The 24,150-nt window shown below is 49.3% G+C and overlaps 8 protein-coding genes across 8 annotated transcripts; all 8 read left to right on the forward strand.

The window, feature by feature from the left end:
• Positions 1 to 574: 574 nt before the first annotated feature.
• On the forward strand, positions 575 to 907 carry METBIDRAFT_82362 (uncharacterized protein; the record flags this gene model as incomplete). Its single annotated transcript, XM_018859220.1, has 1 exon — positions 575 to 907. One exon carries the CDS (start codon positions 575 to 577, stop codon positions 905 to 907), a length of 333 nt encoding a protein of 110 aa, XP_018712900.1.
• Positions 908 to 4,913: 4,006 nt separating this feature from the next.
• On the forward strand, positions 4,914 to 6,899 carry METBIDRAFT_31305 (polyadenylate-binding protein). The gene has a single exon (XM_018855827.1). It carries the CDS (start codon positions 4,931 to 4,933, stop codon positions 6,779 to 6,781), a length of 1,851 nt encoding a protein of 616 aa, XP_018712901.1. The 5' UTR covers positions 4,914 to 4,930; the 3' UTR covers positions 6,782 to 6,899.
• Positions 6,900 to 7,444: 545 nt separating this feature from the next.
• On the forward strand, positions 7,445 to 10,541 carry TPS2 (trehalose-phosphatase; the record flags this gene model as incomplete). The annotated part of the gene is made up of 2 exons (XM_018858773.1): positions 7,445 to 7,480; positions 7,962 to 10,541. The coding sequence occupies 2 exons, from the start codon at positions 7,445 to 7,447 to the stop codon at positions 10,539 to 10,541; spliced, it is 2,616 nt and encodes an 871-aa protein (XP_018712902.1).
• Positions 10,542 to 11,027: 486 nt separating this feature from the next.
• EHT1 (medium-chain fatty acid ethyl ester synthase/esterase) lies at positions 11,028 to 12,305 on the forward strand (the record flags this gene model as incomplete). The annotated part of the gene is made up of 1 exon (XM_018853941.1): positions 11,028 to 12,305. The coding sequence occupies one exon, from the start codon at positions 11,028 to 11,030 to the stop codon at positions 12,303 to 12,305; it is 1,278 nt and encodes a 425-aa protein (XP_018712903.1).
• A 317-nt stretch (positions 12,306 to 12,622) lies between these two features.
• Positions 12,623 to 13,699, forward strand: METBIDRAFT_11246 (uncharacterized protein; the record flags this gene model as incomplete). Its single annotated transcript, XM_018853942.1, has 1 exon — positions 12,623 to 13,699. One exon carries the CDS (start codon positions 12,623 to 12,625, stop codon positions 13,697 to 13,699), a length of 1,077 nt encoding a protein of 358 aa, XP_018712904.1.
• Positions 13,700 to 15,448: 1,749 nt separating this feature from the next.
• On the forward strand, positions 15,449 to 17,281 carry METBIDRAFT_11247 (uncharacterized protein; the record flags this gene model as incomplete). The annotated part of the gene is made up of 1 exon (XM_018853943.1): positions 15,449 to 17,281. The coding sequence occupies one exon, from the start codon at positions 15,449 to 15,451 to the stop codon at positions 17,279 to 17,281; it is 1,833 nt and encodes a 610-aa protein (XP_018712905.1).
• A 1,029-nt stretch (positions 17,282 to 18,310) lies between these two features.
• Positions 18,311 to 19,186, forward strand: SEC62 (Sec63 complex subunit; the record flags this gene model as incomplete). The annotated part of the gene is made up of 1 exon (XM_018857062.1): positions 18,311 to 19,186. The coding sequence occupies one exon, from the start codon at positions 18,311 to 18,313 to the stop codon at positions 19,184 to 19,186; it is 876 nt and encodes a 291-aa protein (XP_018712906.1).
• A 3,284-nt stretch (positions 19,187 to 22,470) lies between these two features.
• METBIDRAFT_38811 (uncharacterized protein) lies at positions 22,471 to 24,060 on the forward strand (the record flags this gene model as incomplete). Its single annotated transcript, XM_018857051.1, has 1 exon — positions 22,471 to 24,060. The coding sequence occupies one exon, from the start codon at positions 22,471 to 22,473 to the stop codon at positions 24,058 to 24,060; it is 1,590 nt and encodes a 529-aa protein (XP_018712907.1).
• Between the last annotated feature and the right edge of the window lie 90 nt (positions 24,061 to 24,150).

Genomic DNA, 24,150 nt, shown 5'->3' on the forward strand with positions numbered 1-24,150 from the left:
ATATGTATAAGGGAATAGTTAGACATCGCTACACTGCAGATGCACACACCAAATGCTTGTTGATTATCAGATGATGATTATCAGTTACTACACTTGGCGAAGAACAAGACTCAATGCATCAGATGGATATCAGTACTTGATGCATTTGTCAAGGATTGGGGCTCATGTTCCAGCCGAAGATCGTCACGTAGGTTTTAGTTGTATAAATCTACTGAATTTACCATCTCAAGACCATTCCTTTGTCTACTTATGCAAGAACATACGAAAAAGCTCAGAAACAGTGTCACAGCCTTTCCGTGATAATGCGGGGCAACGAAGTGCATACTTTTAGCTGACATCATGATTATGGTTTACATTCAAAGCCCCGAAACGGTCGACCGTGATGAGACCAAAATGTGTCTCGCATATAAATGGCAGTCTGTTGAACTCGCCACAAATAATGCTTTTTAAAACGCCAGCCATTACAGTCCTGGCTAGAAAAGGTTCACGAGCAGCAGATACTACAATGAAGTCAGGGACGGCACATCTCGCAGAAGTCAGCCAGAGTCGTTTGCCAAACACAATGCTGAGCACCATGTCTTCATCCCAATCATTCACTCTAGGGCCTGCCCTGCTCGCCATCCCCCTTTCTCTACTTCTTTGTTTAATTGCCTCCTCCGGTTCTGCGATGTGCCGAAAACGGCCTCCTGCTCCAATCTCTTCCATATACAAGCCCGCTCGCTATCTCATTAACCCGCAAAAGTACAGCGCACGAATTGGCGGCCAGGGCAATCGGCACTTTCCTGTCCCAAACCCCGTGACTCTTAGGTTCAGGACCTTTCGCCTGCACTTTACTAGCATGCTCAATATTGACACCCTCCTCACTGGAATGCTCTCTACAGACATGATCCAAACTGAAATTCTCTGAAATATTATGCTCTATTGGCATGATTTACTGAACGACATTACTGGAGTATTTGTTTTCTAAACGTGTTTGAAATGTGCCATTAAAATAGTGCGGACATGTATCATTAACGTGCTCTTCGTGGGCATGCCCCTTCTTCGGGTCCTTGCTCGACATAATCCTCAATTACATGATAATTTACCGACAGTATCATTATAAGTGACTTCATGGGATTAAAGCAGCTTGTTAGGATCTTGTAGCTGAGACATACGCTCAAACAACATGGTCAAAATAGTCTGGGAAAAATTGTTTGAATATCTCTTTATCATCATATGCGGCTGCAACCCATGCGTATATCTCCAAAATCTTTGATATCATCTAACCCAACTTGACTGGTATCAGAATTTCCTGCTTCGATAGTAAACATTCTAGCAATTTTTAATACGTCACCTAACTGTCTTCTTTACTACAAAAGCGATATTAACGATCACTAGTTTGGCAAAAGTCTTTTTCGGTTACCCAAGAACCAAATAGTGCTTGGTAATATACAGAAAGAGAAATAAGATTTACTGGTATCGCAAAAAAACATCTGATTGTCCATGTCGCAGGAATATTTACAACAAGACTGATTTAGACCATAATAGAAGAAAATGTTATGACACAAATCGATTTGTCACATGCGGGGCTTCTTATAGGAATTCATACACAGATAATGGCCAATCCAATGGATGAAAGTCTAGCGAAATTTCTGAATATTCATTGTTCAAAAGTTTGGGTAAAAAATAAGAATAAAACATAACAAATCGAATCATGGTTGACCATCTGCAATTTATCCTCAAAAGGCAGACTAATAATAGCGGTGTCAGAGACGGGAGTAGGTGACATAACAACATGAATCTAAAACAGCATCTCGCAATATTTCAATGCAAAATAATACAAGTCAAATCAAACCTACTTCTCAAATCTACTTCAAACTATTTGGACAAAAATAAACTGTCAATTCACTTTGCTTATGAAGAGGGACAACATATAGAATTGTTGCTACGTATTTAATGGCCCATGAAAATTACAAATTTTGAAAACTGCAAACTTTTATTATCAAGCACGTGTAAGCGGCTTTGGAAGTCCCAGCTAAATATACGTATGGAAAATGGCATATATATCTTCGCAAAAACTGATGTACTGAATTTCTTCTTTTGATGCTTCTGTTATAGTACATCAGCCATCAATAAAAAAATTCAGGTATTGTAATTCAAAAAACTCCCGAATATTTGGTTTAAAACTCGAAGCTCAAGAACTGTTGTAAAAAGGTTGCAATTAAAAGGTCGAAAGGCCCCAAGAACACCAAACAGACCCACTTTGTAGATGCCAATAAGCCTGTGATTTTTGCTCCCAGTAAAGCAATTTCGCGTAGAGGTGGAACATGCTGGTTTCGGGCTAATTCTAGAGACGTCAGATGGTACCGGCCCACATGTCTATGTGTATATCCTTGGGTAATCTGGACTGAAAAGCCTAGGGCGTTGAAAGCGTCTAACATGTCTGTATTTTCGGCCCATGTTCTTTGCAGCGCCGTATCAACGTAGTACGTGGTGCATCCATTTGTTCGTCGGCCGGAGTCCCTCCAAGAAGATAGATTGCCGTAGGCCTGTTCTTATATGGCTTGACATTTACATGGGCGCCACTGCGAAAGATACCGTTGCTAAGGTTTCATAGTGGATAAAAATTGAGATATTTAGTGGGTGCAAATTAGAAGGCGGGACTAGGTGGAGGTTTTGCAATGGGTGTGAGTTATGCCATATGAACTACGAATCAGGTGAGAGTTATATCTAAGTGACATGGCTCGTTTGCCGGCCCCCGTTTATCTTGGCACGTTCCATCGTAGTGGATATTCAATCTACTAGACATTTGTGCGTCGAGGCTGTCGCTCTTTACATCATGCACCACGAATCAAGAAATATAATATATAGCACCTTAAGTTGCTCGCCTTTCTTCGGAGCCACATAGTATCTTTCGCAAAAACCAACTAATGACTCCCGCTGAGCCTGCAACCTACCACCACTTGGCCGATACCCCCTCTGCACGATCTTGACGGAGCACCCGCTCGCGGCCAGCTTCCAGCAACGCCTTTCCTCGGCGTGCAAGCAGAGACACATCAGGAGACTGGCGCCGTTGCACTGGCCCTGGTTGCACTGCATGGCCCGTGGTCACTGGGTTGTTTTTACGAAGACATGGCCCACCCTGCGCTCCATGCAATTTGTCACGTGGTATCCGCCCTGTAGTCACCTCTCACGTGGCAAGGGGAAAAACTTCCGTGCAGGGAAAGTTATGTCCCGTTCTTCCTTCGTCTTTGAGGGTTTGGTTTAGAGAATAGTAGTATTCTAAGGATCCTAAGTACCGTACATACTTGAATTAAGAAATCTGATACTGAAACCACGCGTCTGGATACCCAGTCTTATCTTTCGGGAAAAATGGCCTAGACGCAGGTTTGGGTGACCGGTTTAGACTATTGGAAGCGAATCGAAGCAAATCGGAGTCAGCGAAATGTCCTCTGAGTCTGGGCAAAATTCTGGAGCGGTAAGGCAGTGGTTTTGGCGTGGCCCAGTGACTTCTGCAAAGTGCGCGGGGTGCGGTGGTCTTGGTGGTCCGCGCAAAACTCTACATGTATCAATTTCGTTATTGGTCCTATATCCCGGTCCACGTTGCAGTTTGATTTCGGCGCTCGGGGTGTGCCTGTATTTGCTGGAGCTGTGCCTACTCTGAAACCACGGGGCAGACGGCACCCGGGCCGATGGTCTGCTTCTTTTGCTGCACACGGCTCAGGATTGTGCCTGTCTCTTTTATTAGGGCCGTCACTTTTATTCGAGCCGTCTTTCTCATTACAACCGTCACTTTTATTCGAGGCGTCACGTTTCCAGTGTGACCGAGCTTCTGCTTGTCAGGACTATCCACAGCGCCCGCATATATATATGACTGATTTGTAAGCAAGGCAGGTTCTCGCCCAAATCTACGAAGGTAAGAACATGAAGCAGAAAACCTCGCGCTCGTGTCCATCACACCGCGTTAATAATAGCGACGCGGGGACACAATATGGCTTCTACAGCCCAGATCGCAACAGATAAGAATAGTGGGAGGCAGACTCAACATTTCTTGATAAAATCGCTCCACCCAAAGTTGGGTTGCTTACGGAAACTAAAGAGAAATAAGGTTTTCATTTAGCTGTTGTGTCTAGTCAAGTGAAGCTTTTCAAGAAAGGGACAAAGCGGAAGATGGGGCATATTGTTTTGTCTTTCTAAGAAAGATCCAACATTCTTCTATTAGGTGACAAGTCCAAGAACGGAAAACTGGTGATCGTGAGTATCTTTGGTATATCTGCCAAAAATGCCCTGCTCAGTTGGAGCCATTGCCCATTTGCCGGGCGTGAAGTGGATTGTGAAAGATTTGACCAGAAATACAAAACAGAGCAGAGGCAATTTCACAAGGAGGGAAAACCATATACCAAGGACATAAGACAACTTGGGCGAAACGACGTGGTGTTAAGAGCTACAGCGTTAATTTGGGTGCAACTGGTCCAGGGCTGCGATGTTCGGCACATTCGTGGTTTTGACAATTTTTGAGATTTTCATGATTACAGGATTTTTAGATGTTCGGTATTTCCGGAATACTTCCTCTGTTCCCGTTCACCGCAGCTCCCGCTCTCCACCACTGTTTCAGAATCACAACTCAAAGCATTCGAATTATCACGCATGCCCCGGCACGCTGAGCCCATCGAGTCACGTGGCACCTCTTCATGAGGATCTCGAATACCACATCCTGCACACAGGCACAGACAGCGGGTGTTTGTGAGAAGAAAAAATTTTTTCCCCATACTAGTAGTTTTCTTCTTCAGAGAAATCTCCCCGACAGCAAATCCATACCTTTTCCTTGCATCAGAAACTCGCCCGGCCTGTTCTAAGCCCTTCTGATACTTGAAAAGCCGTCCAAAAAAAAAACAAAAAAAATTAGTAAAACCCCAAAAAACTAAAAAAATCCCTTTTTTACCCGCCCATCATGTCTGCTGACCAAATCACCCAGTCTTTGGACAAGTTGAACATTGACGCTGCTGCCCCAGTCGAGCAGCAGAATGCCGCCCCTGCTGCCCCACAGGCCACGGAGGAATCTGCCGAGACCGAGGATGTTGTTTCCGAGCTGTCGGCGTCTTTGTATGTTGGAGAATTGAACCCTTCGGTCAACGAGGCTCTTTTGTTCGAGATCTTTTCGCCTTTGGGCCCTGTCTCGTCCATCAGAATCTGCCGTGATGCCGTGACCAAGAAGAGCTTGGGCTACGGTTATGTCAACTTCCTCAAACACGAGGATGGCGACAAGGCCTTGGAGCAATTGAACTACTCTTTGGTCGACGGCAGACCATGCCGTATCATGTGGTCGCAACGTGACCCATCCTTGAGAAGAAACGGCGACGGCAACATCTTCATCAAGAACTTGCACCCGGACATCGACAACAAAGCCTTGCACGACACCTTCTCTGCATTTGGCCGTATCTTGTCTTGTAAGGTTGCCACCGACAGCATGGGCCGCTCCAAGTGCTTTGGTTTCGTGCACTACGAGACCGCCGAGGCTGCTGAGGCTGCCATTGAGAACGTCAACGGTATGTCCTTGAACGACCTCGAGGTCTACGTCGGCAAGCACGTGTCCAAGAAGGAGAGAGAGGACAAGATGGAGGAGTTGAAGGCCAGATTTACCAACGTTTTCGTCAAGAACTTTGGCTCCGAGTACTCCGAGGAAGACTTGACCAAGTTGTTCGAGCCTTTCGGAAAGATCACTTCGCTCTACTTCGAGAAGGATGCTGAGGGCAAGTCTAGAGGTTTCGGTTTCATCAACTTCGAGGACCACAAGGCCGCTGTCAAGGCTGTTGAGGAGTTGAACGACACCGAGATCAACGGCCAGAAGATCTACGTCGGTAGAGCCCAAAAGAAGAGAGAGAGAGTTGAGGAATTGAAGAAGCAGTACGAGACCACCAGATTGGAGAAGTTGTCCAAGTACCAGGGTGTCAACTTGTTCGTTAAGAACTTGGATGACGCCATCACCTCCGAGCTTTTGGAAGAGGAGTTCAAGCCATTTGGAACCATCACCTCTGCTAAGGTTATGGTTGATGAGGCTGGCAAGTCTAAGGGCTTTGGTTTCGTTTGCTTCTCCACTCCTGAGGAGGCCACCAAGGCCATCACCGAAATGAACCAGCGCATGGTCATGAACAAGCCTTTGTACGTTGCTTTGGCCCAACGTAAGGACGTCAGACGTTCTCAATTGGAGCAACAAATCCACGCTCGTAACCAGATGAGAATGCAAAACGCTGCTGCCTCTGGCATGCCAGGTCAGTTCATGCCTCCTATGTTCTACGGCCAACAACCAGGTTTCTTCCAAGGTAACGGTAGAAACAACGGTCCTTTTCCAGGCCCTAACCCACAAATGATGATGCCAAGAGGTCAGATGCCTCCACCTCAAGGTCAATGGCCTAGAGCTGGTCCAAATGGCCAGCCCGTCCCAGTCTACGGCATGCCACCAGTCTACGGTGACTTCCCAGGTCCTAACGGTCGCCAACAGAGAGGTTACTTCCCTAACCAGCGCAACCAAAAGGCTCACTCTAAGGACTTGGCTGCTATCATTGCTTCTGCCCCAGAGGCCGAGCACAAGAGAATCTTGGGTGAGGAGTTGTACCCTAAGATCGTCGCTACTGGAAAGGCTCAAGAGCCCGAGGCTGCTGGTAAGATTACTGGTATGATGTTGGACTTGGACAACCAAGAGATCTTGGCTTTGTTGGAAAACGATGACTTGTTCAACAACCACTTTGAGGATGCCTTGACTGCTTATGAGGAGTACAAGAAGTCGGAGGAGGCTCAGGCTTAGGTTGATTGCTTGTAGTAATAATGGTAAGTGGTTCTAGTTCTCAAATCAACTATTTTATAGTTTTTTTTTTGGATGGGTAATTGGATTTGTTTTTATATACCAAAAGTAAAAAAAAAAATTCAAAAGCTGTCGGTGTCTGTCGGTTGAGTGATGGCATCGTGGAACGTAGTCACTGGCGTCTTGTCTCCAATTTGGCGGTCCAAACTATCTTTAACGAAGACGAGGACAAAGATTTGGAAAGTATATACAGGCGGGTATCCTTCCATGCGTTGAGTAGCTTCCATGGAGCTGAGGTACATCAGTAACAGCCCATCTAAAGCACGTCTGAACTTTGGGACTGATTGTGTAATCATGATATATATATGTATATATACATGGTTTAAAACAAACTCAATTAGGTTCGCTTTGACAAAGACATGTTGGGTTTCATTCTGAGAATACATTATGGATGTGCTTAGGAATACAGTTCTAGATTCTCGATTCTCGATTCTTAGTGAGTTTCCAATGCGCTTGGCTGCGACAAGCATAGAAAGCCCTTATTTTTCCTGTTTGTGCTTTCGTTCATCAATATCTATCCGATAGTCTTCAGAACCTTTTCGGTCCTTCATCACTGGCATTGTGAATGAAGCAGGAAAGGCCCTGAATGCACGTGAACATTCTGTTATGTGCTCGAGCAAGCCCACACCAGCAGTAGTGCATGTAAGGACACATGCGCTTACAGGGTCGATCAGTGCTAAGGAGATACCAACCGCACCGCGCGCCTAGAGAGGATTTGCCGCCTACTACCAGTTTCTTTCCAGACTCTGGTTTTTATTTTCATGCCACAAATCGGAGGACGTTTAGAAAAGCACGGGAATTGGTGACTCCTGAACTGTGTTCATCTTTTTCTCCTTGATGGGGCTAGAGGTTCTGCTATTTCTAACCATTCGGTTTTTTTTTTTTGGCCACAAACACCCTTGCTTTAGGAGACTCCGCAATCGCGCCGGACGTACGGGTGCAGGTCCGGCATGCCATGCCCGAACCTAAAGCATATTCGCAACTTAACTCATTCATCCGCAGCAAACAACACCCCGAGCACACGAATATCTTTCTTTCTTTCGCTACTATCTAGATGAACACCACGCCTGAAACCGTCTATGACGAGCTCCACGCGTTTGCGGCTGATCTGGAACCGCGGCAGCCGGCCGACTATGCGGGCGACGCCAGTCTCAATTTATCCGGGCGGATCTTGGATGTGGTCACGTCTCTTCCGACACGGATCACCAGAAAATTGAATCGTGATACACAGCAGCAATACTGGGACGTGGAGCCCTTGCGTGGCCAGCTGGCGCTCTCGCTGTCTCTTTTCTTTTTGCTGCAGCAAACGTCCTGGGAGACCCACATTGTGGGCTGGACGGGCGAGCTTGTGAACAGAACAAACCGTGCCAGCGACCTCACTGCCGACAACATCCAGAGCGACCCGCTCTACTTGGATGAAGAGGACAAGGATGATCTCGAGCGGAAGATCCAACGTGCCACCAAAACTGAGCACGTGCACCCGGTGTGGTTGCTTCGGAGAGACCAGGGCCGCTGGCGCAAGTACGCGGAGAAGACCATCTGGTCTGTTTTCCATTACATCCAGGACCAGCTGGGCGTGGGCTACGAGGACGGCCAAGACTGGTACGACTACGTCAAGTTCAACGAGGCGTACTTCCAGAAAATCAAGGCCATCTACCGCCCGGGTGACGTCATCTGGATCCACGACTACTACTTGCTCTTGTTGCCCCAGCTCTTGCGCATGGAGTTTCCTGACGCGTTCATCGGCTTGTACATGCACGCACCCTTTCCATCTTCGGAGTACTTCCGCTGCTTGCCGAAACGCGTGCAGCTACTTGACGGCATGCTAGGCGCCGATAAAATCGGATTTCAGAACGAGTCTTTCACTCGTCACTTTTTGAGTTGCTGTGCCCGTATCATGGGGTACGAGATCACGAAGAACTCCGTCTTGGCGTACGGCACCACTATCTCCGTGGAGTCGTTGCCAATTGGGATTGACACGAGACGTCTAGAGCACGACGCCTTTTCCTCGGACTTGGATATTGATCGGAAAGTCCGGGCCCTTCGCAAACGCTACTCGGGTAAGAAGATCATCATTGGCCGTGATAGGTTGGACTCAGTCCGCGGTGTTCCCCAGAAATTACAGGCTTTCGAAATGTTTCTTCACATGTTTCCCGAATGGCGCCAAAAAGTGGTGTTAATCCAGGTCTCTTCCCCTGGATATTCCAACGATAGGAAGATCGAGAAGAAGGTCTCCGAGTTGGTGAGCCTGATCAATGCCCGCTATGGAAGCTTCAACCACACACCCATCCAGCACTTCCAGTTGCGCATTAATCGCGATGAATATCTTGCCCTTCTCCGTGTGGCTGACTTGGCCCTCACGACTTCCTTGCGTGATGGCATGAATACCACATCGTTAGAGTTTGTTGCATGTCAGAGACAAAAGAAGTCGCCGCTCATTTTGTCTGAATTTACTGGTACTGCATCTGTTCTCCAAGAGGCCGTCTTGGTAAACCCATGGGACGCTGTGGGCGTGGCAAAAACCATCAACAAATGTCTCCACATGCCTGAGCATGAAAAAGCTGATTTGCAGGACACCCTTTACAAAAAAGTGGTGTCGAACAATGTCCAATCTTGGACCTCAACATTCCTTGAGCATCTCATTGACCATTCGGCAAAAATACATGAGACTCATTTGACTCCTACTTTGAACAGACCACGCTTGCTTCAGGCTTACCAAAAGGCAGAGCGGCGCTTATTTTTATTTGATTACGATGGAACGTTGACACCTATAGTGAAAGACCCGGCCGCGGCCATCCCTTCACAGAAGCTCTTGAAAATCATTGATGCGTTAACTAAGGACCCCAAGAACCAGTTCTGGATCATTTCTGGTAGGGACCAGGCGTTCTTGGAGAAGTGGTGGGGTCTGAAAAATGTCGGTTTATCTGCGGAGCACGGGTGCTTCTTGCGAGATGTGGGCGGGCTGGAGTGGTACAATCTTGCTGAGACCATGGACATGTCTTGGCAAGTAAAAGTTGAGGAAGTTTTCCGCAGGTACACCGAAGAAACCCCTGGGTCGAATGTCGAAAAAAAGAAAGTGGCACTTACTTGGCACTACCGCCGGTCGGATCCTGAGCTCGGGAAGTTCCAGGCAGACAAGTGTTTAAACGAGCTTCGGGACACGCTTGGAAAAGAGTACGAGGTAGAGGTGATGTATGGCAAAGCTAATGTCGAGGTACGACCACGATTTTTGAACAAGGGTGAGATTGTCAAACGGTTGGTGCTTTGCCGTCACGGGGCCAAGCAGGAGCCGCATGTGGTCAAGCTAGACCCAGATGCAACGCCCATCAACGAATTACCTGATTTTATGTTGTGTTTGGGAGACGACGTTACCGACGAGGATATGTTTCTGTCCTTGAAGGACATTGAAGCACAATGGCACTTGAAGGAATTGCCGAAAAACGAAGCTGGCGCATACGGTGTTTACCCAGTGCTTGTTGGCCCTGCGGCCAAAAAGACGCTTGCATCTGCGCATTTGAATAACCCGCTGCAAGTCATTGATACGTTGGGTCTTCTACTGGGGCATGTCTCTTTATTTGAAAGCGCCGGATCTGTTGATTTGGATGATCGTGGTCACGTCACTAACAGTGAGTCCAGCGAGCGGTCAAAACTTCATGCGGCTTCGATGAGAAAAGAGAACAGCTCAAGGTCCTCCATGGAGTAGACAATCACATGTATTCGAACTTTAGAGCAGACAGGCCCAATGATGAATATACCTGCCAACAAAACCAATACTAATTGATAAAGAGCTGTCCTACTCCACAAGAGTACATAGAGACTTAGGTGGGTCATTTCTAATGTTGGAACGATACAGTCGATGTCTCTCATAAGTTAGCTACATTTTACTATTACTAGACGGTGTCTTTTAGAACTAAGTCCAATATTGCCTTTTCGGAAAGATTGAGGTTAAAGTGCTTCGCCACAACAATTTTATCATTTTTGCGCTTTATATTCAGGTGGTGCAGTGCTTCCCAGTGGTTCTTGCTTATCTCCGATGGCACCACGCCGGATATAAGTAGAAGCTGTTGGTGCGCGACTTCGGCTCTCGGCTTCTCGGCATCAAGATGGGCCGCATAGAAGACCTACATAAAACATCACGTCTATCCGGTGAGATTTGTCCGATTTATTTTGCCACCAACAACTATATCCTATGACGATCATTGGATTTTGGAAATGGGGATTCCGCTCCTCTTTGAAAGTGCACACCTCTAGTGCCGAGGACTCGCCTAAGATTGCTCAGTCCACGTCGTATGCCGACTTCGTTCGGTCCAAACTCCCAATTTTGGATCCCTCCAAAAAGCTATGGTTGAATCCCCTTCTCTTCAACGGATCCCTCCAGACGTTGTACTATGGTATGCACAACTCTGAAACCGAGTTCCAGGTTTATTATGGCAGGGAGATCTTCAAGTATCAGGACCAAGGTGTATGTTCTTTTGACTGGGTCATCGATCGGCCGGAGTCCGAGAAGGAGTTCCGGAAGCTCTACGAGGAAACTATCCCCGAGAGCTCGCCAAAACTTCACCCTAGAACTAGATTTTTCACCCCGGAGGAATTGGAGAAACAAGTGCAAAGAAACCAAGCCGCAGACCAGAGACCCATATGTGTGGTTTTCCATGGTTTGGCTGGCGGGTCTCACGAGCCCTTGATCCGGAACTTGGCGCAAGACTTGAAGCAGTTGCCAGAAAGCCCATGGGATCTTGTTGTTGTCAACTCACGGGGTTGCTGCAGAACCAAAATCACTACGGGAAAGCTCTATTCTGGACTCTCCCACGAAGACGTCAGAGAAGCGCTTGTTGAGTTGAAGGAAAGATACCCCAACCGCCCGTTGTACACAGTCGGCTTTTCGTTTGGTGCTGTCCTCGTGGCAAACTACTTGGCCTTTGCTGGCGAAGCTGCCCAAAAATTGGTGAAAGCTGCCGTGTTGATCGGATGCCCGTGGGATATGCTGGAAAGCGCCAAGCACGTGAGCAGCTCGTTGACGGGAAAGTTCATGCTCAACCCCAGTCTCACCACGTTCTTGAACAAACTCATCAAAAGCAACTCCAAAGAGTTGAAAGAGCATTTGCCCGAAATCTTCAATGACAGCAGCATCAAGAAGGGCAAATTGGCGAAAAAGACACACGAATGGGACGACATATTCACGTGCAAGACGGTTGGTCTTGAGAGCTCTTGGGACTACTATAAAGAGGCGTCGCCGCTTCAAAGAGTCGGGGACATCCGCGTCCCCACCCTATCCTTAAATGCCACAGACGATCCTACTGTATCCACCGACATTGACTTTGATCGGTTGGTGCGGAAAAACCCGTGCCTTGCGATGGTGGAGAGTGATCTTGGAGGTCACTTGGGCTGGGTGAAGCCTTCGGGCGAGTTTTGGTGTGTGGAGGTTGTTTGCCAGTTCATAGACCGCTTCAATGCCGAAGCTAGTTGAAAATACATTTTTCACTGTGTTGACTGGTCAGCCCTAAAATAGAGTGAAGAACGCATGGAGAGTATTCTTTGGGCTAATGAAATGGCGTAAGCCACTAATATTACATTGTTGAAAAGGGCAGCTTCGCGTAGGTATATTTTTTCACACATGTGGCTGATTTGTGTGATTTTGGAATCGTCAAAAGCAAAATGTCATTTTTGTTTTTAGAGTTGGGCATTCGTCCAAGCAACGTTTTGTGATCATTTTAGGAATAGACAACCTCTATGTCGACTGGAACATAGCTCTCTTTTTCCGCACCAGAATTCACGACTCATGGAATGGGTGCAAAATACCACGCTGCCCGACGCGCACAAATGGCTGCGAACAAGCTTGTTTTCTTCCGGTTTCAATACACGTTCTTGTCAGACTACCAGATCCATACTTCATCTTTTTTTTTCTTCATGAATTTACGCCCATTCTCGTCGAGTAATTATTCCTCGTTATCTGAAGGAGAAGAAGAAGCAGATCACGGGATGGCCAGTGAGGTTGAGTTGATGGAGCCCATGTTTTCCGTGCTTTGGCGCGTAAATCCATCAGACCAACGTGCTTTTCCTTTGGTCAATGAAAACAGACGAATTGGAAGCCAGGAACAGCCGATCCTCTCTACCAGCACCCACATCGCGCCCCAGAATTCCAAGAGGTGTATGGACGACCTTTGCCTGAGGCTTGAGGACGAGTTGAATAGTTTCAAGTTTCACTCCAACTTGTGCTTCACGAATTTGCGCCACACGATGTATGACCAGCTTCGGGCCTTTGAAGAAAGGGCGCTTGAGAAAGACCGTCTTCACTGCAAGGCGCTTGAAAACCTCGAGGATTCTAGAGCCGAGGCCATGCTCGAGGCGAAAAGAGCAAGCCAGTATGTCCGGGAGCTCAAGGAACAGCATAAGAAATATAAAGCCAAAGTGGCTCTCGAATCGATGATGGCTGCCAAAGAGTATCACAGGGAAAGGCGCTCGAGAGAACTAATGCTGTCCAGGGTGAGAAAGATTGCCGAGAGGGCTCGCCAGGTGGGCAAGAATCTACAAACCCGAGACTCAGTTTTGGCAAAGACTAAGGGTGGCCGTTCTCGTGGGTGTATGTCATTTGAAGAGCGCTCAGTTGGGGTTGATGACGCGTGCCTGAGTATTAACAAACATAGGCCAACGTCCAGAGCGGAAACGGGCTCAGCTGTTGGAGACCCAGGGCAACATCAAAAGAGAGCTGTTTTTGAGAGCTTGTTCATGAGCAGCCCCGCTTGCAAACGGAAAAAGTCCACTGCCGAGGGAGTCTTCACGAGCAGTCCAATTCCGAACATCATGCGAAGAAGCGCTGGATATGAGTACCATGGCGCAGGAGCCATACGCCGTGGGACGTGACTTACATCTCATCTGTGTTTAGATTTGTGCCTGGTGAATTGAGGCTGCTTTCCAATTGTGTTTTGAGTATAGAGGGGTGTGTATAGTGGCACATTTGGCGCCGTTTATGAGTGACGCATGACATTGCCAAAACAGCCAGCTCTGGCTGCCGCCTGAAATCGGGAGTGTCGCTTGTAAGGTCTGGTGCGAGGATCTGTGTGGACGAGGAAATTGGGCAGGCTTGCAGTAGTGTATTCTTATTTAGTTATGCACTCAACTCACAATGAAAAACTTATGGGGCTTCTTGAAGCGTTTTTGAACTTTGTATCCAAGTCTCGATCTCACGGCTGATAATCTTCAATTGGGACAAAATTGAACTTTCTTTTAGCTGGTATGTCTTTTTAAAACGCTGACCATCATCAGGATATTGCATAAACTCTGTAAATCTCGGCATTGGAAAATACCCAGAGCAGCCAGCCAACTCGAATCTTTCTTGTGAAATATTTATGGTTGTTTGTGCACAAGGTTAATACGATTGGAACGCTGATAAGGCTTTTATCCGATTTTTCGTACTACATATATTGAGCCAGTTTATACCTTGTGAATGTAGTGTTTGTATAAAAGAGAACAAGGAGCAGAGTTTTACTATTGGCTTATGATCTCATGCATTCTCTACCAGGTCCTGAAAAGATTTGAATGCCGGTGACGATTACAAGTACGTTCGACTGGAAACAAGAATCTGAAGTCATCAGCTAATGTATTAGCACGCAGTAGAGATTCTTTATCTGCGGTAGCCGAAGCAACATAACGAACCAAGTTCTTCTAAAGATGTAATCACTTCCAAAGTCAATCCGCTCAATATATATTAGGCATTTGATCCGGCATATCATGAACATAAAGAGAAAGAGCCTTTTCTTAAGCCGCTGGCTTTTGTCCATTAAAGCATCGCTACAAACTGTGGACTACGGTAGATTCGCATTCGTATTATCAAACCGGAGATTGAGCCGCGTCTGACCCGCAAGTGCATGATTGCCTTCTGCACATAATCCAGTCTTCTGTATACTCCTCAAGGATACGGCTGCGCACATCTTATGAGACACCCGGCGGGAATCACGTCCAAATTCAGAAAAGCAGAAATAAAGATGACTTGCATTCGACAGGCCCTGTATATCCTTCATCAAATCCGGTTTGCTGCCCGCGTGAAGACGCAACTCCAATTTCCGAACCAATGGAAAGTGTACCCATTTCTAAGCCCCGCTTCAGTACTAGCAACGCCAGGCGCTGTGATTTCGAGCCCTTTTCGGGCTGAAAACAAGCATATGCAGGATACACGTGGAGACACGGGCAACACGCTAGTCTTCAGTGCCCACCAATATAAGCTCAACCAGAAATCACACAGTTCCCTTGTGGTATTGGGAACGGCACGACTGGCCAGGACAGAGCCGTATTCTGGCACCGCTGCCCATGCCGGTGTACAGGTGTAGAAGCTTCGGTACAGAAGCCGCACCGCGGAAAAGCTTGCCGACCCAGAAGGTCGCAGAAATAGCAAGCGAGATGCCAAACTTAAGCCATATCCGAAAGTGGGGTGACCCGGACCCACCTTCATTTCTGGCGTGGGTGAGAATTGCGCTCCCGTATCTGGCCGAAAGCACCGGGTAGTGTTTCTTGCGAACAAAAAAAAAAAGAAGTTCGCATAATTGATTGGCATCTGAGTGGCCTTTAGACATCTGACGTGCCATCCAATTGTCTGCCACAGAACCATACCGCGTGATGTTCTTGCACGAGAAAGACCACGCCAAGGACTTGGCGCTCTTTGAAATCAAGCTCAAAACTCACGGCTTGAAAAACACCGTGTTGGTCAAGGGCAACGAGGCCGAGGTGGAGAACATCCCGCTCCATGGATGCGTGAAGCTCCTGACCAAGCTGGACTTGCATGTGAAAAGGATCCGGCTTGTGCTCACCGGCGACCAAGACGTCGAGTACGAGAGCAGGTTGTTCGATGGATTCGCGGGCGTGCCCATTTCGGAGCGCAACTGTGTGATGAGGGTGGTGTGGCCCAATCTTCTCTGCCTGCCCAACGGCGAGCTTCACTTCGGCAACTACGCCGACCTGGTGGCCAAGTACCACTACGTGGACCTGCTTGCCCGCAAGTCACATGACAACTCGTTCACTGACCTCGCCTCCTTGCATACAGACACCCATACTCCACCGGGTGGGAAGCGGCCGGCGTTCCACAAAACCAAGTCGCAGCCGCTGCTCTTCAAGAACCCGGAGTCGTCGCTCGTCCGGGTCCCGCGGGCGGGAATTGACGGCACGCCGTGCCCCGCGTATGCGGGTGCCTGGGGCCGGGGGCACTCGTTCTTGCTTCCCAATGGCAACTATACCTTGCCGTTCTCGTTCTTTCTTCCGGCCAACACACCCGAATCGGTGGAGAGCTTGGCGGCAGGAAAAATCAGATACAAGCTCGAGTGTGTGGTGGAGCGAGGCCGCTTTGACCGTCCCTTCAAGAAGGCCACGCACGTCCGCATTGTGCGCACCTTGCACCCAAGGAACGTGAACCGATACGACTCAATTGACTATGCCAACACGTGGCCCGGCAAGATCGACTTCAAGGTGTCTGCGCCCCACAAAGGTATCGCGCTTGGGTCCCTGGTGCCCATCAAGCTCATCATTGTGCCTCTTACCAAGGGCCTTTCGTTCAAGTCCATGTACGCGGAGATCGTGCAAACCTCATATGTGAGCGGCATATCTGGGCGGTCGCCACTTGCTGAAGAAGTGCTTGCCCGGCGCAAGGTCTTGTGCCCCAACCCGGACATTGGCCAGGACCACTGGCAGGTGCAGGGCATGTATCAGCTTCCTTGTTCGTTGTCCGAGATCACACAGACCTGCTCCATCAAAAGCAGTCTCGTTTCCGTCAGACACCGCTTGCGAGTCGGAATCCACATGCGGAACCTGGACGGCCATGTGTCGGAGCTCCGGGCATTCCTTCCTGTCGTGATCTACATGAGCCCGACTCACGGGCACGTAACGGCCAGGCACATGGATGTGGATAGTAACGGACACTTTGTGCCGGCTCCAGACGACTCCGCAGAAGATGTATTATTTCCCGCCAGAGACCCCGTCAATTCTCGCTCCGAAAGCCTTGAAGGCGCATCGGCCGAGGGGTACGAGGAAGACGAGGACGAGGACCCGGCGCCTCCGGTTTACAACAGTCACAAGAAAGACACAGTGTTTGATTACAACAGCCCGCTGTCGCCCATTGAACAGCTTCGGGCCAACAGCGTAGGCGCGGCGCCCATGGGTGGATACTTTGACTTTGTCCCTCCAAAGGCTGATGCGTCTGCGAAAATACTTGATTTGGCCACACTCCTGAAAATCCCTTGCTATGAGGAAGCGATAGAGGACGATGTGGACGAGTATAGCGAGGGGCCGGCCCCATACTACGCTGCGGATTCTGCCTTTGCGCCGCCTGCCTCACCGCCCTGCTCCATGCCTCGTCCGCTGATGCAGCCAAGAAGCTCGAGCATGTCAAACTTGACGGCACAGGGGAAATCATCACCTGCGAAGAAAAAACATCTATTCTTGAGAAGAGAGAAAAAGTAAGCCCGTGGTATGTTGTGATTACAAGAGTCTGGGTATGTGTATTTTGAGTGCAAACTCTTTCATCGTGTCGTCCCAAATATGGGCGAGTGCTCAAGCAGATGATATCTTGATTTCTGTCATTGTACACAGTAGATACCACACTCAAGGATTCAGGACAGGTCATGGAAAGATGGAGTGATGGTTATTGCAGTGGTGGATACATGTTTTTCTTTTTAAAGAAACTTGACAAGACCTGATCTGATATCACTACATCTGGCGATGGTCATTGAGGTCAAGTGATTTGGGATGTGGCGAAGCACGAAACCAGATGCAAGAGCTAAGATAGAGCAGCCAAGATCAGGACTACAAAAAGTTGCTAATTTCTCATTGCATGTAGCTATCAAGGTGATAATTTGCAACAAATTAAAGAATTGCTCCCACATTCGCCCCCGTCTTATTGTTGCCCTCAATTTGATTCACGAAGTGGCCAAATCAGATTGAACTTCGAGAGCACTCGAAAAAGAGGCCCGCCATGGAAACTAGCCCTTCAATCGTTATCGCCAATTTCTAAAACGAGGCACGGTACTCTGGATGGAACAGCGTTTCCATAACGGCGGGTCCGTGCTTGATGTATGGAAACAGAGCCCACTTCTTCAGTATTGATCTACACCTATGGTTTCGATTCAGAAAACATACCAACGTACTCACAAACAGTTTTCCCTCCACGACAATCGAAATCACCAACATGCACCGCGAAAGAATCGACACCAACTACATGCCACCAAACCACCCGTTCTATGCCACTCTAAACCAGCTCAAAAAATCGATTTTTGCGTCCAGCTGGTCTGCAACTGAAGAAGGGCATCTCAACCAAGTCGCTTGGCAATATTCGGTGTTTTGTCTATTCTCCGCCAATGGCTCCTGCACCCGTGCACCAGCACACGTCTACCGGCTGCGCTTAACATAACGGATACGTATTCACTCTTTTGGATTCCGCTTCTTTTCCAAACCACGCCTATTTCCCAGCAGCTTCCGTAAAAAAAAGAAGATATGGCGGCCAACAATCCAGCGGTGGGTGCTCACGGGCCTGCAGCGGGCGAAACCCAGGTGCCTCTTAACCAAGAGAGATCGCCCGTGATCATGAACGTGGCCAATTATCTCAGAGGCAACAGCATGCTCAAAATGCGTGGCGGCTTGTTGAACAACAAAGAAGAGGTTGACTTTTTCCGCTTCAAGCGCATGAAGCGGGCCCTTTTGAGCGACGACTACAAGAAGAAAAGCGCGGACGGCAAGAACCAGCTCGTGCTGATTCCAAACGAACAGGAGGTTGCAAAGATGTTTGTGCAATTCATTCTGGCGCGGCTCTTGGTGCCCGTCGAGAAGTTGCACTACCATGAAATCAAGGCCGTGAAAGGCTGGGTGCCCAACAGGCAGAAGCCCACGTTGCGTCCCACCACCAAAGCGACGTTGGACCCCGACGCGTACTACGCGTGGACGTACCAGAAACCCAACCCCTATTTAGTTTTGTATGGCTTCTTGATGATTGCCGCGGTGTTTGCGGTGATTCTCTTCCCGTTGTGGCCGGTGTTCATGAGGATCGGGGTGTGGTACTTGTCCATGGGCTGCTTAGGGCTCCTAGGGCTCTTTTTCGCCATGGCCATTGTGCGCTTGATCATCTTTGTGGTGACCTTCGTGGCGTTGCCCCACGCGTTCTGGTTGTACCCCAACTTGTTTGCCGACTGCGGCTTTTTTGAGAGTTTCCAGCCCTTGTATGCGTGGAGCGGGCCCTCCGAAAAGAAGTCGAAGAAAAAGAGGGCTGCTGCTGTCACGCAGCCCGAGGCTGTGGCCCAGGCCACTGCCTCAGGTGTGCAGAAAAGCTCGGGCGCCCAAGGGAGGACTGTCACTTTGGAGGAGGTGGACGAGTAAGTGTCGGGGGTGATAACGTCAGAGAAGAAGCTGGAGAGGAAACGGATATCAATATGGGCTTTTGGTGTTTCTCGGACAGCGCCACCCAGGGACTCCGTCTAGTTCCAGGTGTTTTGGTCTGTAGTCCACAAGTCTATTCAATGGATCCACTGGCCTGTTGAATGGATGCTGATGGGCTGATGGGCTGACGGGATGCTGATTGCTCCGTCAATTGAGTGCTACAATATTCGAATGATTATACAAATGCAAGTCAGTGCTGATGCCATCAGATGTACATTATTGTCAGTTTGTAGAACGGGTGTACAGCCCACAAGTGGGTGCACGTCACTAGATATCTCAATACAAAGGCAAGGAAGAAAAACTATAAGTGGAGCTATTACTTGAGATGGGACAGGAGTCTATACACTTCTGGCAGGCAATTTGCGCTGATTCTCGTGGCATGCGTCGTGGTGATATAGCTAAGCCTGCAAGGATGAGTCAGTATTTAAAAGACTGACACCTTAAAGATCGAGTAGTAATTCAAGCACCATCGTAATCTTGGTGCCCCGACTTGGAACAGTCAAAATATCAAGTTGTGGGCTATGAGTGTTAAGAATGTTCAAGCAGAAAGAGGCGGGGCCGACTGACATTTTCAAGCTGCCAGCCTCCAGTGTCACTTTGAACTCATCGTGAAAAACCACTCACTGTGATGTTTCTGGTATAGTGCAAGCACCACAGATACATGAAATGGGACCTCCACAATTGGCAAGAACTTTTACTGCTGGCAAAAACCTTTACTCTTGACACAAACCTTTACTGTGGGCAAGAACCTTCACTACTAGCCTGCATCTGCTCACCGAAATGCTTCAAGATGAATAGGAGAAAGAAATCATACCGTAATTGTTATTCATACATGAAGCCGTAGGAGCAAGATCCCACTTTTGTATATCTGGTTCTTTGGCGATGTCTCCGGTGACTGCCGGATTAGGACATGTATTTGCAATGCAGAATTATCCTGCTCACTTCAAATCTGGAATGGAATTCATCGCCACCCTTCTACGTCTTCCGAGTAGATGCTACAGATACGTTTGGAGCAGAGATATTGCATCTGTGCAAGGACAGTCCTGGAAACAAAGCTGGGAATAATAGCGGTGAAGGACATTCGTTGATCAAATACCACCCTGCCCACTAGTACTCAACTCATCAGACTAGTGATTTTTATCACTTCTACTGATGTCGCCAAATTACAGGAGGTTGCGAAGAATGGGTGCAAATTGTTCTGAGCTGAAGTCCCAGATGCCTTAGAAAGAGTTTTGCGGCTAAAGCTGGAGCCAAAAACTTCAGGTCAACTTTGGCATGGGCCAGTTTTCAAAAAAAAAATCATGGCCATTCATTGGCTTGGAGGTTTTGTACGAGTCTGGGCTAGCTACGGTATTCCCAGAGGCACTGAAGATACAGGTGGAATGCGAAACCGGCAAAGTCAAGACACCCGGTGTTAAAAGATATGTTGTCTACAAAACAGAACGTGTAGTGTTTTCTCTACTATCCGAGCCATGTCAAGCTGCGGCCTTTGTACAACGGCAAACTATTGAAGCTACTTGAAACAGTTGCCATCATACTATATGTCTACTCTTCGAGGACTAGGTTCATATGGGTGAACTGACCCAGCGCTGTACCGTGGGAAAGAAATTATGATTGGTTTGGATAGTCTTCATGGAGCTGGGCAACAAGAGGCAGGAGAATATATGGCTTCGTTCCACATCTTTACATGGCATGCTTCTATACGTATACAGTCTCCGAGCACCAGTGAATAGACCATATATCTGAAGTATCAGAAATACGTTCTGTTTTCGCATATTTCAAGAGGTGATGTCACATATCTTGGCGCCTGCAAATTTGCCAGGCGGTATCATTTAGCAACGTTCTGTCAAATAAACAAGAAGTGAGCTGGTGAGCCGTTCACATTTTCTATACATAACATCATTAGATTCTTTTACTTAAACATGCATGGCTCAATCTTTGGTGTAACCCTATGTCCAGCTTCATTAACTGAGGTTTGTCGAGTGTGGCCGAAGAGTCCACCGACGGTCTTCCCGTGCTGATGGGTATCACAGAAGTGATACTTTGTCACTACCATTGGTGATGACCTGAGAATCTTCCACTATTTTGAAGATAAATCTGCTAACATTCAGTAATCTGGAATTCTTTGAGTTGGCGTTGACTAGTCGAAACCAGAAGCGACGTAAGTTCAAAGGCGAAAAATACGTTGTCCCCACAGCTTCACAGTCCGGCACTATTTCCGCACATGTGTAGATAGGCACATATTTGCTACGAATATGGCGAGCTTTTTCCATTTCATAGAAAAGCTTTTAATGTGGTATGGTAAAAAATAGCTTCTTGTATACGGCAGCCTCCACAAAACATTTAGCCCATCCGCAATAAACTAAGAGAAACAGAAAAGAATTCCGAAGCTCTACTCTCCCATGGTGTCGAAAAGCAGGCAACACTAAGACGCGAGAGCGCCCTGATCGTGTGCCTGATGCCGTGATACTCTAGGTTTTCACCGGGAAATATCAGCACATTAAAAAGTGACCCATTAAAGAAAAGAGAAAGGCTCTAGCAGGGAAGCCTGGGGGATTTACAGACGGCAGGAACTGACCCAAGACTTTTCCATCCTTTAGTTGAGAAACATCCAAGTCACCCAGAGCTCGAAGAGTCTGGTCATGAATAGGCTAGCCTAGAAGATCATAGTGCCCTGCGTCAAGGCCTATATACCGAAGGAAAATATTGGTCTTTGGTTTGCACCTTTCCAGACTTTGTGCATAATTTCCTAGGACTCAGCGGCCTCGGGCCTCATCGGGAATCTTTTGAATCCTTGCATTTTCTGTCCAACATCTCCAAGAGACCTGGCCAGGTATAAATCACTGGCTTCGCGGACGCACCCAGCCATGTCCAAGTCACGTGACGCGCAGTAATATAGGCCGGGCGGCCGGGCCCCCAAACCCGGGAAACGGGTCCTAAATCGGTAGAAGCCGCTGGCCGGCTTCCATCTCTCGGAAGAACAGCAAGAATTTATCTCGGCCGTCTGCTCGGGGCCAAACACCACCTTGCCGGCGGTCACGTGACCCCCCGCGGCCGGTGCGACCCCAGACTTGCCCTGAGAGCTCCTAGGAAATACATCATACAACATTCGGCAGCAAGCCCCCACCGACATCCAGCCCTCTCGAGCCCCCCAGATCTAGCACATCAAGACCTTGTGGAAAATATAAAGCGTGACCCCAAAAGACCCGCCGCACGCCCATTCCATGAACGACTTGAGCTTCAACCAGGACGTCACCAGCCTCCTGGTTTCAACCGCCGAGCACCTCCGGATTTTCAACTGCGATCCTTTTGGCGAGTTCTATGTGCTGCCCCGCGGCTCGGCCGACCGCGGCCCGCAGCCCCCTGCTGGCGCGGCGCTCGCCAGAATGCTATTTCTGACGTCGCTCACGATCATCGTGCCGCAAACCAGCGGCACCAACAGCGGCGCCGAAAACGACCGCCGCGTGTTGCAAATCCACAACTTGAAGCAGCACGCCAAGATCTGCGAGTTGGCGTTCCCCCTGCCGATCCGCGACGTGCGGCTCAACCGCCGGCGGCTCGTTGTGTTCGTCGACGCCGGCCAGATCTACATCTACGACTTAGGCAGCGTCCGGCTCGTCAAGGTCTTGGAGGTGGGCGCGTTTGTGCCCGCGCAAGACGCGCCGGGCGGGCGCCCCGTGGTAGCGGCGCTCAGCCCCGACGACGCGTCGCTCTTGGTGCTCCCGTTGCAGGCCATCACCGAGCACACGGACTTGCTCAACAGCCAGCCGGCAGGCGCGGACCTGGGCGCGTGCCTGCCCACGGACCCCGAGCTCCTTTCCGGCGGGCCGGCCGCCTCCATGCCGCTTGGCCCGTGGGTCGAGCTCACGCACAAAAACGAGCAGGCCCGCCTTGCCAAGAACCCCTTGCAAAGCCTCGCGGACCTCCGGCAGGACCTGGGCGGCTGGGTCGTGGTCTACGACACCGTAGGCCTCCAGCCGCGGCTCGTGTACAAGGCGCACGACTCGCCGGTCACGCGGATCGCCATTTCCAGCGGCAGCAAGTACATCGCCACAGCGTCGGCCAAAGGTACCATTCTCCGCGTGGCCCATATCCATGCGGAGGCAGGACAGGGGCCGGCGGCGCGATTGCTGCTCCCGCAGGTCACCAATCTCCGGCGCGGCCACCATTCTGCGCGGATCAACGCGCTTGCGTTCAGTTTGGACCTGGCGGTGCTTGGATGTGCGTCGGAAAGCGGGACCGTGCACTTGTTCTCGATGCGCTGCGCACACCCTGCTTTGACGACGCCACCCGAGCCTGGGGCCAGCTTGGATACGTCCGCGGACATTGGCGACGGCCCTGGCGACGAGCATAGCGCGCGGCTCTCCTCACTGGAGGACTTGAACGAGAACCTCGCCAATCTCCTCTTGCTGAAGGAGCCCGAGGCCCAGCGGGCGCGCCGAAAGCGCTCCAAGGACCAGTCGTACTTGTCGGCGCTCAAGACGCCGTCGAAGCTCATCAGCAACCTGTACACGAAGCTGCTCGTGAAGCGGCTTCCCTACAAGCAGTATCTCCTGAGCCTCATCTGGGAGAAGCCGCGGCGGTCGTTTGCGTACGTCAAGGTCCCTGACGCCGCCGCGGGCCACTCACGGCCAAAGAGCGTTGAGATCGGCTTCAGCGCCTCGGGCGTCTTGATGTTGGCATCTTACAGCACGGGGACGCTCTACCAGTATCGCATACCGCCGGCCGGCTCTGACGAGAGGACTGAGTGCACCCTATTGCTCCTGAACACCTTTTACGGCGACGCACAGGGCGAAGGGCGGTCGGCGCCTTGAGCCGGTGCTCAGTGTCTTGTGTCTATCATCAGCGTCTTGTACCCGGCCCGGGCATCAAGGCTGGATCCTCATTGGTCGCCGGGCTGGTGA

This window comes from Metschnikowia bicuspidata (assembly GCF_001664035.1).
Source record: "Metschnikowia bicuspidata var. bicuspidata NRRL YB-4993 chromosome Unknown METBIscaffold_2, whole genome shotgun sequence".
Taxonomy (NCBI): domain Eukaryota; kingdom Fungi; phylum Ascomycota; class Pichiomycetes; order Serinales; family Metschnikowiaceae; genus Metschnikowia; species Metschnikowia bicuspidata.